The sequence below is a fragment of the Dermochelys coriacea genome, chromosome 18 (genome assembly GCF_009764565.3).
Source record: "Dermochelys coriacea isolate rDerCor1 chromosome 18, rDerCor1.pri.v4, whole genome shotgun sequence".
NCBI lineage: Eukaryota > Metazoa > Chordata > Testudines > Dermochelyidae > Dermochelys > Dermochelys coriacea.
In genome coordinates, this window is record NC_050085.1 from 16,830,936 (window position 1) to 16,847,057 (window position 16,122).

General features: G+C 46.6%; 1 protein-coding gene across 1 annotated transcript in view; it reads right to left on the reverse strand.

Moving 5' to 3' along the window:
- LOC119845152 (Golgi integral membrane protein 4-like) overlaps positions 1-16,122 on the reverse strand; it is a 74,433-nt gene that overhangs the window by 40,099 nt on the left and 18,212 nt on the right. The window contains 4 exon segments of the mRNA XM_038377030.2: positions 72-222; positions 6,527-6,580; positions 10,123-10,172; positions 14,065-14,139. Coding sequence (XP_038232958.1) covers positions 72-222; positions 6,527-6,580; positions 10,123-10,172; positions 14,065-14,139 — 330 coding nt within the window.

A 16,122-nucleotide genomic window follows, 5' to 3' on the forward strand; every position in this document is an offset into this window, starting at 1 on the left:
TCACCCTCTCCCACACCCAGGCCATCAGTCGCGCCTTCTACTCCCACTGGCCCAGCTCCCGCCGCACTCACCCTGCAAGCCCGTGACTTCACTCTCCTTCTCCCGCTGCAGCTGGGCGTATTTCTGGCTGTGGGTCTCCAGCGTCTTGCGATGCTCTAGTTTCAAACTGTTCTGCTGTAGCTGCAGGTCAAGCAGCTGTTTCTTGACATCTTCATGCTGGTTCTGAATGGGGGGGGTGAAAAAGCAACACTCAGGGTTGGTGCAAATCCCCCCCGTGGCTGTTTGATCCCCTCCGCTGGGACGTTTCCAAAGCACTGCCAATGCATGCATTTGCAGTCCCATCTTTATCACACCTCTCCAGTACAGGGCCCTCTCTGCAGCCCACCTCAGCCTCATGCCCCCATCTCCAAAGTCCCCCTGGCACCCAGGAATAGAGTCGAAGCCAAAAGTCCATTCCACGCTTGTATTTTCCCTGGCCCTCTCCCCACCTAGACACATGCTAGAATAGTTTACAGAGTAACAGCCCCATGCCCTGCAGTAGCCACACCGGATGCTGAAGTGCCCTCAGCTCCACTATGCAATGCTATTTCCTGGCCTATTTCCAGTGCTGACCACCCAGACAGCATTATTTTAGTGCAATCTCACAGGCCTGGACTATTCATAGATATTAAGGTTAGAAGGGACCATTATAATCATCTAGTCTGACCTCCTGCACAATGCGGGCCACAGAATCTCACCCACCCACTCCTGCAGGCATCTGTTCGGTCCCCAGACACAAGCGTCACCCACACCCTCTACTTTACACACATGCCCTGGAGCTGGAAGGACACCTGTCTAGGTGAGAGGGTTGAGCCTCCACGCGCCACACAATCCTGGCCTCTCGGCTGAGGCTGTGAAGGCCAGTCAGTCAGTCAGTCAGAGCCACTCACGGCGGTGGGTGTCAGGCTGTCAAAGCGTGTCCGATGGGATCCGGGACTGTGACCCACCCGCTTGTTTCATTCAGTCCTCTGATGTGTTCCAACCACCAAGTAACGCTGACCTGGGTGATGCTTGGGGCCGTGAAGTTCCCATATGGGACTAGGAACTCCTGAGAGCTCGGGATGGGGGATTTGGATCCAGGCTTTTGGCTCATACCCATTATGAAAACGGCAGCAAGCCACAAAACTACCTGGCCCTTTAAACCCAGAAAACTCCATATTACTGCCAACAAAAGCAGACCACCTCCTGCACTTCTCACTGTCATCTCACTGGAGGCTGATAGAGGGGAGGAGGAGATCTGTTTTCAGGGATTCTTTGCCCTCTTTTTCCCCCGGGGTAGAGAGTGGAGGATTCCTCTTGAAGTTGGTTCCTGTAGTCAGATGCCAAACAATTCCAGACACATTAAGGACAGAGTTTCTAACCCTCACTGAGGGAGGGATTTGGGGGAGGAGGGACCTGAGAAAGCAAGGAAAAAAACTTCTCGGTTCTGAGTAACAGTACGGGGAAGAAATAACTGGAGACTCTCCATGGAAGCCACCCATCCTAGCGCAGCGCATGGTGCACGTTAACCAGGAGGGAGTGCTGTTATTTGTCCCAAAGTCTCCAACCGGCCAATGGATTTAACATGTGTTTTCTTGGAGACGCTCCTCACCCCACGTGGCCTCCTGCTGCATTACGTTCCGTTTTCATTGGTCTGGCACATGGTTCTGGATTTCACCCAACATTCTAGCCAAAGACCATGACCTTCCCTTACCATATGCATGTGGCACACTGCGCCAATCCAGACGTCCTTTCCAGAGCTCCTGCCACACTGCGGGACGTTACACGGAAAGACAGAAGAGGTTTCCATGGTGTGTGTAGTTTGATCTGCTAAGCCAAGTTTCCCGATTCCTGCACCTTTAAACAGGACAAAATTCCCCTTCCCGCCGCCATTTTGTGTCCCGATGTTGCCTGCCAAGCGCACACACACTGAGGTTTTGAATGGGGAATCTATTTGTTCCTTTGTTCTCTCTTTTGGGTTTGCCTTCTGAAAACCTGCTAGCTGCTTTCCCCCACTGCACCAAAACTGCTAGAGAACCCCTTGCAGGGACCCCCTCTCCACTAGTACAGACGGCTCGGAGCTGGAGGGAGTCCCACATCTGCTGCCTCAATCTAACCCATGGGGGACATGTACGGCCAACAGTCCACATATCAGTTCTGCTCCAGACAAAGGCGAGGGCACTGGGACCAGGGGTCCTAATGAGATTCATGGGGAGTGGAGTTTCAAAAATGCAGGGTGAATAATTTGAAAACAGACTCCGTCTCCCTGCCCTCCCCACACTAGAGAACAAAACATGTCAAGACATCCTTTTGCTCAAACCCAGTGAACCAGAATTCACCTCCTTTTGGTTTCCCATAGTAACCCATGGAGTCCTTCCACACTTAGTTTGCCAGCACCAATTACATATATAAATTGACCGGCTCGCAGGTGAACTCCTGGCCTTTCAATACAATAACTCTGCAGGGCTGCAGCAATCATTCCAATTTGTTTCCCTTAAATGATTTTTTTAAAATGCCATCAGTGCTTAGAGTCATCCTCGCTGCTTCATGTAACAATGGGACATACTTTTATGGGGCCTTCAGATCTGTGGGAAGTCCATAGCACAAACTGTCTCCTGCTGAACAATCTTACTCAGAGCAATAAGGTAAAGAGAGAGATGCCACGGAGGTCCTCACGTACATATAGTATGGATGAAAATAGTATCCCAGGATCCACAGAGTTGTCCCAATGCTGATTTAGGATTTGTACTGCAGTAGCACCTGGAGGCACCAGTTGAGATCTGAACCCCATTATGTAAGTGCTGTATAGAGAAGAGACTGTTCCTGCCCCAAACAGTTACAATCTAGACAGACGAAGGAAGGATTACTATCTCCATTTTACAGAGATAGGGAACTGAGCAAAGAAAGACTAATTGACTTGCCCAAGTCACCCAGGGAGTCTGTGGCAGGGTTAGGAACTGAACCCAGATCTCCAGAGTGGCAGGGTCTATCTAGACTGCAAAAGAGGTGTGTCCTTAACTTGGGTTAGCGAACTTGAGTTAAAATAGCAGTGAAGAGATAGCAACTTGGCGTTTAATCAGGATTAGCTGCTCATGTTGAGCCCCAGGCTGCTCTATGGGCTTTAACCCAAGCTGCTAATGGAGTTGCTGTGTCCTTACTGCTATGTTAACTCGAATTAACCAACCTGAGTGAAACTTTTTTTTTTTTTTTTTGCAGTGTAGACATACCCATTGTCCAGCTCCTTCACCACAAGAGCATCTTTCCCAGCCTGCCATTTTAAAAAATAAGCTACAAAGAACTGTAATGGTTTGTGAACACAAGGCTTACGAGGGGTCCAAAGTAATTTAAACTTGCATGCTCCAGGGGATTGGTCAGCCACAAATCAGCCTCTGGAAAAATATTCTGCTTAGAGCAAACTTAATTGTTTAAAAAGGCTTGTAACTCAAAAGTGGGAAACATCAAGAAACAGGGAAAGTGAGGCAGCGAGGTTAAATAACTTGCCTGAAACCTCAGTCAATGTTAGGGAGAGAAGCCAGGAGTCTTGGCTGCCATTCTACCCTTTACAAGTACACCAAGTATTCACACACTGCAGTGTACCAAGCCAGAAGTCTGGCATACACGGCACATGGTTCATTTTATGAGCGCAGAAGGACTTCTCAAGTTACAGGAGCAGCGTGGAAGTGGGTCCCTCAACAGCTCCAACAGGTTTGCAGTGTCCATAGCTTCTGGAAGATGCTCTGCACCTCAAAGTCTTTAAACCACAATTTGAGGACTTCAACAGCTCAGACATAAGTTAAGGGTTTGTTACAGGAGTTGGTGGGTGAGATTCCGTGGCCTGCATTGTGCAGGAGGTCAGACTAGACGATCATAATAGTCCCTTCTGACCTTAAAGTCTACGAGTCTAAAAGCAACTGCATGAGTGAGTGTGACATGTTCCAATGTGTGGAAAAAGGCATCGAGCATAAACTCAGCAAGCGAGATAGAAGCCAGTGGCAAGTTTGGAGCCAGAGACAGAAGGTCTTAACCAGAAGGTCTGACCACTGCTTTCAGCTTCAGGTTCACCAAATTCCTATAGACAAAAATACAGGAACAAGTTTAAACCTGGAGAATGAGCCAATGCCACTTGTTGCAGAAGCATGACCACCACCGTCCTGGTTGTGAGCAGGAATTGAGCCATGACACTCTACAATTTGAGCCAAAGTCCAGTAACTGAGAACTATAGCAGACTCCTCTCTGCTGTGGAATGGGCACACACCGGGTTGAGAACACACTGAATAGTGCATTGCACCAAGAACAGAGAAAGTGATGTACTGCAAGCAAGCTCACATTTCACATTAACGAGAATTAATTAGCACTTTTAGCTGCAATCCTTCTCTAATACATTTCACAGTGGACTCACATAGGTTCCTTTTTAATGTGATTTCAGCCACATATAGTTTTAGATTACTTTCTTACATTAAAATAATTGATTGACTTAATATAAAACTAAATTTTTACTATTAATTTTTACTAAATTTAATTTAAAAAGGAATTCGTGAAGAGATGCATCTTGAATTAAATTACACTGATATTTTATTAGCCTTGGATCAATGTTGCTTATTTATTTATTTATTTATTTTATTTTAAACATAGTGGATTGCAGAGCAAGTTTTGGGGTTGCTGACCAAAGACTGATTTTAAAGATCTGACCTGTGGGAAGGATGGTCCAGTGGTTAGAGCACTAGCTGGCAGCCAGGGTTCAATTCCCAGCTCTGCCACAGACTTCCTGTGTGACCTGGGTAAAGTCTTTCAGTTTTTCTGTGCCTCAGTTTCCCACATGTATAAAAAGGGGAGGGAGCTAATCCATTCCTACTTCAGAGAGGTGTTGTGAAGTGCTCAGATATTATGGTAATGGAAGCCATAAAGTATTTAAGATGTATTATGGATCTATCATAAAACTTCATTCAGTGTTCCCTACATCAAGCCCTTCAATTTGCAGCTGAGCAAGACTATATCCTTTAGAAAGACATCTAGTCTTGGAGAGGTTGAGAATCACTGATCTGTGCCATGTAGAATACAGCGCAAGACCTCCACATTTACTTTCCTGCTCAGTGCGGTGCCTGAGACCTCTCTGCCAGCTGCAATTTTAATTCTGGACAACATCTGGAGACATGCATTACAAAATAAACAGTTCTCTCATGGCTTACAAAGCAGCTCTGCGAATATCAGTTGAGAAAAATGAAGAGGTAAATAATATATGCCCCGTACCACGAGTGCTAGGAAAATGCCATTCATTGCAAGTTCCCAGTGTATGGCAATGTCAGGAGGTCCTGGTCTACAAATCCCTTTCATTCGAATCCAGCTCTTTTCCTTTGCAGACAGTAAATGGTGACGATGTGCATTCTTCTGATGAACATTTAAAAAAAATTCAGTCTCCACTCGAGATGCAAAGAGTCATGAGAAATCACATCGCTGATGAGACAACAGGAATCCAGATACAGGCTTCTGCTACTTGTGGAGAAAGCCCTGCACCTTCCACCATGAGCCTCATTTCCTGTTACAAATGTTCATCACACGCAGATACAGAGGGGGCAGCAGCCCCTGAGTCAAGCTGGTGGCATCTCTCATATATGCGCCCTTTCCTCTAGGAAGCCAGAAGAGGGGCTCAGTTTCCCCTCAGTGGAAGGGGGGGATATTGTCTACTTGGCAGGGATTCTGTAAGGTTTAATTCCCTCCCATTTGTGAAGCAGGTTGAAATCTGCAGATGGGAGGTGCAGTAACAGCACCAAGGAACATTTGTACTTGTTCCCCTCTCAAATGGGAAGGCAGAGAGTGTTCCAGGGTCCAGGTAGAATGGGATAGTGGGTAGGGGGGGTGATGGAGAGGGTCAAGCCAAGTGTAGAAAAAGACAATGGGACATTTGTCCTGGGAAAGTTCTGCTCCCAGACAGGCCTGTGCAAGACGCGACTTGTTTCACAGGAGGCCCTGCTGTGTTGCGTACAATTCCCCCTCCTCCAGTTTTGGTTCTTTTGGGCGAAATTTTGACAAAAGGCCCATTTCATATTTTTGTCTAAAAACTTGTGGAAATTTGTGTTCCCCCCCTCACATTTGATGCTGCAAAGCCAGATTCGTCTGACAAAGAGCTACTGCCCCACCCCTCACTCAACACGCAGACCCCGGTAGAGTCCTGAACATGCTCCGGTGATGACTGTAGTATTCCCATTGTGCAGAGGTACAGATATTAATGACTTCCCAAGATCATGCAGCAAGTCATTGGTAGAAATGGGACTGGAAGCCAAGAGCCCCCAGTTCTGCTGCTCTAACCACTTGACAGCACAGTCTCCCCGCACCTGTGTGCTAGTCAAACCTTTTGTGAAAGGTGGAGAGGTTCAAAGCGAGGGGAAAATGACTGTTGCAATGTTTCCAACATGTCCTCCTATTGTGACCCAATAGGGGTCAAGATCCATGGTATAACCCAGGCACAGAGAGTATTCACCAGTCAAAGAGGAGGAGTCATGCACTGACTTACCTTCAGTATCTTATGCTGTGAACTGAGGGCCCCATATCTGTTCATAGAATCTTGCTGTAACAAATATTATAAAGACATTAGAATGCAGAAGATAAAGAGGCAGATCAAAACCACGCACCAACATCAGTGTGGCTACATAATCATACCATTAAAAGTACATGCAAGTCAGTGCCCATGATGTTTGGTCTCCTGTATAAGACTAAGCGTTGCATCCATTTAACCTAAGAAGGGTCACTTCTCAGTGAGTGCTGCTAGAATGGATTAGTTTAAAGTAACTGAACTACTCGTGTAGTCTGGGCAGGAAACAGTTTTCCTGTCCAATAAGACTTTTTGACATTTAAAAAAAAAAAAAAGGAAAAAAAAATACAATCACAAATTGGACAAAAACTTGAAAGCTTGAAAATTTTGTGAACCAAAAATCCAAAAACATCCCTTTGGTTGGGTTAATCAAAATGGTTCTTTTTGATAATTTTGATTTTGACTAATGTTTTTAGTGCAAAATTTACTAACATTTCTATGTGAAAAGTTGTTTCGAGACCAAAAAAACCTCAGAACTTTCTGGTTTGACAATACTGAAATGAGAGACTTTAGCAACTGGAAACTTTTTTTTTTTTTAAACCAAAAGTTTTTCAGTGCAGGTGTTTCATCGAACCCGCCCATTTCACAAAAAAATATTGGTTTCAAGGAATTTTTTCCAGTTTAAAGAAAATCAAGGGTTGTATTCTGCGCTCACAGTGGTGTAAAACTGGAGTAACTCCACTGACTTCAATGGAGTTACACCAGTGTAAGTAAGATCAGAATCTGGCTCCCGAGCACATGCACTGAGATGCAGACAGGGAAGTTAATTAAAATTAAGGGGCAGGATTCTGCTCTCATTCCTCTGGTGTAAATACAGAGTAATTCTCACTGACCAGTGATTCTCACCAGAGCACAATGGGCTGGAGCTTTATAAAGGAGAGAATTCCCTGGGAACTGGGATGAGGGCTCTTGTTAATGAGCCGCAGGGGAGAGACAGACAACACAAACCCTAAGGCCTCCCTTACATGTGAAAGTTACACCAATTTAACTAAAAACCAATCTTTGCGCTGGTTTTACTGCACCAGTTTAAACTCCTGGATATGGGTACAGCTACCAGTTATAAACCATGTGTTTACCGATAAACCACGTAACCAGAGAATGGCTTGCACTGCTTTAAACCAACTCAATTTTAACCAAACCAGTGCAGTTAGTGTGCTGACAAGGCCCAAGACCCAGAAGGCAGGGCCCAGATTCTGTTTTTCCCTGTGAAAACTCGGAGCTTGCAGGGTGCAGGATGTGAACAAGATGCAGAATTGTTGCCTTTTCACAAGCATCTCTGCTCAGATCTGTATTTGGCAGCTTTAAGTAGCCCGGTACAGATCACAGGCAGCACCATGGAATTGCAAACTAAGCACAGTGCATAGTTGTTGCAATCTTCTAACCCACAACTCAAATTACATATTCAATGGGACACAAAATATTACCAGCAAATGAGTTTCAGGGACACAATTGCTATGGAGCTGCATAGCCATCAGTCTATTCAGCAAGTATATCTACTATTCGAATTCCATTACTGCGTGGTATTTAGCAGTCACAATGAAACCGATTAAATGTTCCACCTAGTCTGGCGCCCAGTTTCCAGCAGTGACCAATTTCAGATGTTTCGGGGAAGGAGTAACAAGTCCTATAATCTAAAGTGAGTGAGTTACCCTAGGGATGCATTTCTTCCTGACCCCAGCCCTGAAGCATGAGGATAAAGATTCCTTGTCATTTTCTCCCCAGTAACTGTAGATGCTCTTCACATTCACAGGAGTATCTCACCAGTACACCCTATTAACTTCTTCATTAAAACTGAATATACTACTTAACCATAAAAGGTTCCCCTTTGTTTTCTGTGCTGCTGTATTCATGGCACTTGGCAAACTGCAGTGAGGATATAAATGAAGAGGGGCTCTAGCATTTGCACGTCTAGCTGTCTGGATTTAACACCACAAAGAGTAGTTATGGGGCTGAAAACCCTGGAATGGGACCAATCTTGCATTATTTCAGCCCCATAAATAGAGACAATAGGAAGTCTGTGAAAATCAGATGCAAACGCTGAACTATCTGGGCTCCTAGGGACTCGAGTAATAAAGTTCTGCCTGAATTCAGCAGCACTGACACTTTCATTGCTGTTGGTCACACAGCATCACATGCAGTGAACAACAGCCATCAGTTATGCAAAGCTCTCTGTTTTGCAAAGGGTCAGGGGCTATGAATATGATGACAAAGGACTCCCATCTCCAAAGAAAGATGCCCTCGCCCCACCACCGAAGGGAAAAAGACCCCCCCTCCTTTTGGCAGACGGGGGTTGGCTGTAAAGCCTATCAACTCTGCTACGATAGGCTGAATAACGCACTCTTTTGCTCCGGCTCTCTGCACCAGGTAGCTGGTAATTTAAACATGCACATTGTTAGTGACAAACACCCATCTCCCATTGGGACGGGGCTGCAGGCTGTTGCTACTCATGATCTCCCTGACTCCGTTCTGCTGCCGTGCTCCACCCACCCCAGGAGAAACCATTTACCTCCATCGCAGTGACAGTGTCCACAGCTTCTCTGCAGTATAGTTCCTCTCTCTTCTGTGCTGTCCCTATGCTTTGTTTCTCAGGTGAATAGAATTCTGTCCAATACAAAGACAACTGGCCTTTCCTTTGCCAATAGGCAGTTAAACAGGACTCCATGATGCCACGGAGGCTAGAAGTCCAGTCATTCAGTTTGCCATTTACAGATCTGGACAAACAATAGGGACTTGGGCTAGCAACATCCCCAGAGAGACACGGTTCTTTTTTCCTTCCCAACTGAGTTGAAATAGACCCTTATTCACATAAGACTAATTGTTTGTGTAGACAAGTTCACAGCAAGCTGGGATGTGAATCTACTATGCACTAATCTGCTGCGGACTAACTGGCCATATGGACCCTGCTGATGCGCGTTAACAGTTTGGGCTTGTCTACATGGGAACATCCAGGAAGATTAATCTGAATTAACTAAAGATAGGAATTTGAAGTGAATTAGTTAAACCACATTAAATCCCAATATGAATGCTGTTATTGAGAATTAAGGTGGCCTTAATAATTCAGTTTAGTTTAATTCATTTTGGAAATGAATTCAAATAAACTGAATTAAGGCCACTTTAATTCTGAATGAAGCTGTTCACACAGATGTTAATGAGGTTTAACTAATCCAGTTCAAATTCACACCTTTAAAAAATTTGGATTAATTTTTCTGTATGCCCCCATGTAGACAAACTCAAAGTGTTAACGCAAGTCAGCAGGGTCCACATGGACACTTAGTCCACAGCAGGCTAGCATGGGATGGATTCACACCACAGCTTGCCAGGAACTAAACATTCACATGGACAAGCCCTTAGACCATTAATATGAAGTGACCCAGGATTCATCCTGATGGGATACCTACTGGCCCAAAACTCTAATGCCAGCATCATGCCCAATGTATGTTGCTGTGCAACTGTGGAAATACTGAAAGGATCTCTCTCCCTCTCTCTCTCTAACACACACAGGAACATACTGTACCTACCTTCTCTTTGTTGAGTGCCTCTTGAGCTTCTAATTTATACACCAAAAAATCTAGAATTGAAAAAGAAGAGAGTTTAATTGGATGGAATTTACAAGGATCTGTTTTATAATTTTCAGAAGGAGAAAAACTCCTAACTGGGCAAAAGGCTGATCCAGCCGGATGGAATGCAGAAGCTTTTAAGAGACTTAAAGAACACTGAGGTCCTGTCTGCTCTGTGCAATCAAAGACCATGTAGTACTTTCCATTAAACCTGTCCGCTCTGCTGTCCTGGCCAAAATTTCCCTTCTTCCCACTACAGTATAGTGTTCTAGATCGCTGCCACTCTGCACCCCAGGCATGGCTGCATTTCAGTGGGTGCAAAGATTGCGCAATTCTTTGGGGTCCTTTGAGACGAAAGATGCTAGTGAGAAATACATTTTAAAGCTACACAGTGGCATTTCTCCCAGCACGGCGGTGGGGCTTGAAGGAGAACATCAGTGGCAAGCTGCAGCATACACAGGTGGAGGAGGCAATGCATTTACAACAAACCGATTTATCTGCACACAAATTTCCCCAAGGGCTGGCTGGTGAGCACTAGCCACAGTGAGCCAAAGCTGGCTCCAAGAGTCCAAAGAGAACCTTGGGACATCTCATCCTCTCTCAGACATGATTTACATAGGAAGGCTGGACTGTCAATTCCTTAGGGCAGGAAATGTCATTGCACTGCATGTACAGCACCTGATCGGGATCCCTAGGCACTACCATAAAACAAATCATAATAAAATGATTCAAACAGACTCAACTTAACCCACTGCAAAGGCAAAACGTGAAGATAACAGTGTCTATGATTAAGGAAAACAAAGCATAGCTGCATTAGATCCAGAAAGCCCTTTGAAAAAATGGCCTGTCCTTTCCTGAGGCTTCATTGCTTATGCCAAGCGAGGGACCCAATTGCTGTATCTGGCCTCCTCAAACTCCCATGACCGCTCACCTCCCTTCAGGGCCCACTCCGCTCCGTCACTGCACCTCAACGGGGCCCTACAGCACCAAGCTGCTATTCCGGGCTTGTGTCCCCTTGCCTGCTTCGAGCAATATCCATCAATCCTGATCTGCAGCATCCCCCATTAGTCCAGTCTTGGGACAACACATAACGCACCTCATTGTTGTCCTGCTCTGCAGCATCCCCCGATATCCCAGTGCTTGGGCCTCTAATTAAGCTGCCTGGTTGATACTTTGATGTAAATAAGTGTACAGCAAAGCCAGATACACACATTTCCATGTGCAACCGAGCTCCAGTAGACAGGCATAAAAAGCACTGCGTTCAGTCCTGTCTGCACCAGCCAACGGGGAAGCACTGGCTCCTGCAAGCCTCATGAGGGTGTATCATTTATTTGCTACACTGCATCCTCTTCTTAGGATGGGAGGTTAGGTGAATTTCGCACTCCACCTTGGTGCTAACTAGATCCGATCACGGTATTGTAGATCTATCATTGGAATTGGGAAAGGGATTCAATTATTTGGTGTGTTCCCGCATGCTCCTCCCTCTGAATCAAACACACAAATAAGAAAGGCCTTCCCATGAAGAACGTGGCATTGGTGATCTCATGCATCTCCCAAATTCCCACTACCAGGGTTCCCCTGCATTCTCCAAAGGACTGTCACTGCGGGAAGAGAGACAGCTCCCCTAAACAACCAGGATCTGACAGTGCCAGCCCTCATTGCTGAGGTACCACGTCAGGGGAGCAGGAGTTAACACAGAATAGTTAAACCCCATAACACATTGGTGGGCTTGCAGAGACCAGCACAGGGCCAGGAGCACCCATGCTTTGTCCAACCAGTTCTAAAGCCAGAGATTCCCTCCCTTGCCCAGCCGAGTCATCAGGGCCACAGTGAGATCAGAAGTGAGCTCCTAGGAAGCAACAGACAAAGGGGTGATACCTTTGGGAGCACCAGTGTGCCTCAGATTTCTCCTCGCCACTGCGAGAGCGGCCCCTCCAAGAATCCTTCTCTGTGCTCTCACTCCCAAGAAGGCTGTGTAAATCACTACTGCCAGGAGGCAGAGTGGCTTAGGGGATAAGGCACTTAACTGGGAATCAGGAGACCTGGGTTCTATTTCCTGTGAATGACCTGCTGTGACTAGTCATTTCCTGACGTGGTGCCTCAGTTTCCCTTCACCAGCCTTTATCTATTTAGATTGTAAGTTTGTCACGTAGAGTGCAAAGGGGTCCAAATCTTGGTCAGGCAAGAGGCTATGGTATTTGGTTAGGCTAGGAATGGCTCGATGAAACTTACACCCCCAACTTCCTTAGAAGCTTCAGAGAAACAGAACTGACCCTAACTGCTGTGTCACTGGGAGCCAAGCACATACCACTCTGCACGGATGCACTGGGGGGTGGAGCTTTTCATTTCACCCCCCAAAATGCCGAGCAAACTCTAGCCCAATATTGTACAGACTTGCTACCCTCCATTTAAAGGGCACAGCAGCACATCAGCTCAGTGCACAAGCTCTTTGGGGCAGGGACCGTCTGTTGGATCGATGTCTGTACAGCACCTGGCTCAAGGGGGTCCTGGTGCAAGAACGGGACTCCCAGGTGCTACCAGAACACAAAGAATGGTAATCAAATCCCCCTGGGAAGGGATGGGCACAGGGAGTTAATGCATTGACTTCGCAGATCCTGGTAGAGTAACCGTGCCAACGTCTTTGTGCCCCAGTCACCAAACCACTACATGGTTTGCTATATATGGCTTTCCAAGAGGTGGCTACCCAAGTAATTGCAGAGCGTACAGCTGGTCAGGACACTGGGGCGTGTGGTGAAAGCTAACTGAAGACAGCACTACTCGTCCTTCACTCCACAAGCATCCAATGCTATGTTTGCTTGAAATAAATGGTCTACTGGATCCAGTCATGGAGAAAAGCTCCCCAGTGTTCTTAAGAGCCAAAAAGCACGCAGCCTGGAGCCATTCAGAGTCCATGCATGCTCTGCGGCAATCCCTTTGGCAGTCGCCTCATTTCCTAGAGCAACGCTGACAAACTATGAAAGAAATCTAAATATTAGAAGACAGACATTCAACATTTGAGTCAACTATTTATCCACAGACTCATGACAAACTTGGCTGATACATGTCAACGTTTCCAGAAATGCAGGGAGCTTAGGAATGAGACCAAAAGGGATAGATGTATTTCTCCACATAGCAGCTTTGAAGATACAAACCAAGCTGTTAAATTGCCAGCAACATTCAGGGCTAAAGTGATCTGCCATCCAGCATTCAGTGCTACGAGATAGAGGCTCTAGCCCCTTTGCGTCTTATTTCCTATTCAATTTCACGGTCTTAAAAATAGACATGTTCATCTCTGGATTTCAAGCTAATGGGAGGTTTTACAATCTGTAGCCGATGTCAATAACAAAAAGCCTGCAATAATGCTATTATTAATTATTATTATTACTATTAAGAAGCATTAGGCAGCTACACATCTCCAGAGCACCTTGCAAACACTGAACCTATCATGGCTGTATTGATTTTTGTGAAACTGACCAAGCTAGTTCACTTTGCTGTAAAGTTTACCTATTTAAAAAGAAGAGGCATGGTCCAGTGGTGGGTTTAGTTAACAGGTTTGTGGAACTCAGACGTTACGTCCGAGGTGTCAATGCCAGAGCCTAGACAGACGGATTGCTTACACAGGGACTAAATACAGGAGTAGGAACCATTCATTCCAGAGTTTCAATCCCCAATCTCACATCACCTCCTCCCTTTGTGGACTCAGGTGAGTCACTAACCATTCTGCCTCAGTTTCCCCATGTGTCAAGCAGGGATAATTCCCACCTACCGCCTCATGAGGATGTTGGGAGTGAACCTTTGAACAGTGCTATGAAGGTGGAAATCGCTCTAGGTGCTGTGCGTTATTCCCTAGCGAGACTCTTTGAGTTGCTGCCGACCTCTGCTATGCCTGTGCAAGAGACTCACCTTCTTTAGTCTTCTTGTGCTCCCCTCGCTCTTTCTGCAGGGATCGTTCGAGCCGGGATCTGTGCTCGTACACAACTAGGGACGCAAAGAGAAAGGGAAAGCATGACATAAACCAGCCAAACAATTATGCATTCCCCTGCATTTGCTCCCCACAGCCACAGAGTGCAAGTAGGGGGCACATCCTGAGCGTCCCCTGCAGTGGGACACAGCATCATGCAGAGAGGGGGGGTGAACTTGGGCCAACAGATCTTTCCTCCTTCTAACTCTCCCTTTCTATTTCATGACTAGGAGACAACAGGCCCTGACTTTCTGGACAATTAGCCCACGGTGGCTCAGGTGTAGCAACAAGGCCCCATGTCAAGTGCAACAACTGCCCTGCGATGCACAGCCAACCTTGACTTCCATGTAAAATACACTTCAGAACAAAGAAGAAGGGACAAATGGATCAAAAACCGGCCTCAATGCTCCATTTAGGGCTGGGACTGCATCACGGTGGAGTTACTAACCCACTGGGGGGCCAAAGCTGGTTATGCATCAGCAGCTCTGTAGGGTTAAACAGCCCATAGCGAACCAGCTCGGTACAGATTGCTGAGCCACATCTCTGGCTAAGGGCAGTTCTTATTGATGGGGCTGCTCAGCACAGCTGCACTCCCGCAGGCAGGGAAGGAAAAAGGATTTATCGAGCCTCTGCTCACAGAGACAGGTGCAGGCACTTTTTCAAGAAGGCACAGAACTGGAAAGATGCTCCTGGGGCACAAGAACAGCCTCTGATTGAGTCTTTGTCCCCTGGTTATTTCTATTGTTCTTCATGGGAAGGGAGGGACGGAGCAGAAATTCATCCTGAAGGAGACAATCCCTACAATACAGATTCTCTCACACACTCCCAAAAGGCCCCAAGATCAGCACTATCCAAGGGCCTGGGAGACTTCTGTGCAGAGGGAGAGGGAGTTGATGTTGCACTAACAACGATGTCCTAGGGGGCTACGGAAGGTTATTACACTTTGCCCTTGGGTAGCCCTGCGAGTCCAGGATTTCAGATCACCTTACGGAGGTGGCTAAGTATTGCCATCCCCGTTTTACAGAGGGGAAGGCGGAGGCACAAAGAGCGGAAGCAACTGGCCCGAGGCCACAGGGCTAGTCAGTGGGCGAATCAGGGAAGAGAACGACGCTGGTTTCCTTCTCTAACCACCGGGGAGGGCTACGCTTCCACATTTGGGACAGTGGGAGACTCAAACCTGCCCAACCCTCCACTCAAATGCTCATGGCCATCGCCTTAAAAATAAGGGCTTGGAGAGGACAAGTTCACGAGACTTACCCGAACCACTGAGAAAGCCTTTAAAACACTGAACCCCTGGATGTCAGTGCAGGACCTGGGCCATTGTGGAGGATAAAGCTTAAGGGGAAGGCTACAGACAGACAAGTGTAACAACCGCCCAGCGATGCACAGCCAACTTTGGCTCCCATGTAAATTACACTCAGGAGCCATTCTGACATACTGTAGAAACAAGGGAGGCTGGCTGCAGAATATTGTACATCCCCGGAGATAATTCTGCCAGGAGGGCCTGTGTGCTGGGGAAATGCCAGGAAGACAGAAAATCCTTCCCAAGAGGACTGAGCTTAGAAGCAGCTCGCACAGGGGGGTTCATAGTTTCCCTCGAGAAAAGCCCAGAGCGAGTGGCAAACCAGACAGCCAGCCAGACTAGTCCCTATTTCACCAAGGCTGAGGTTTTGGCATTGGTCTAATTTCACTTCACAATGCAAGTGAAACCTTTGAAATTTGCCATTAAAACAGAAAAAAGAGAGAGAACCCGACCCAGCACACAGTGGCGAATACCCCGGTGGTTATAGCACTTACCTGGGATGTGGGAGATCCAGGTCCTGCTCTGAATCAGGGAGAGGAGAGACTTGAACCGAACCACTGGGCTCCTGGCTATTCTGTGTGTCTCTCCCCTCCCCCCGAAATTCCACCCTGGACTTGAGAAAGTTTCATCGAAATTTCCACAGAATGTGTCTGTTGTGACAAATTGGCATTTTCCAACACAAACGTTTCATCAAAAG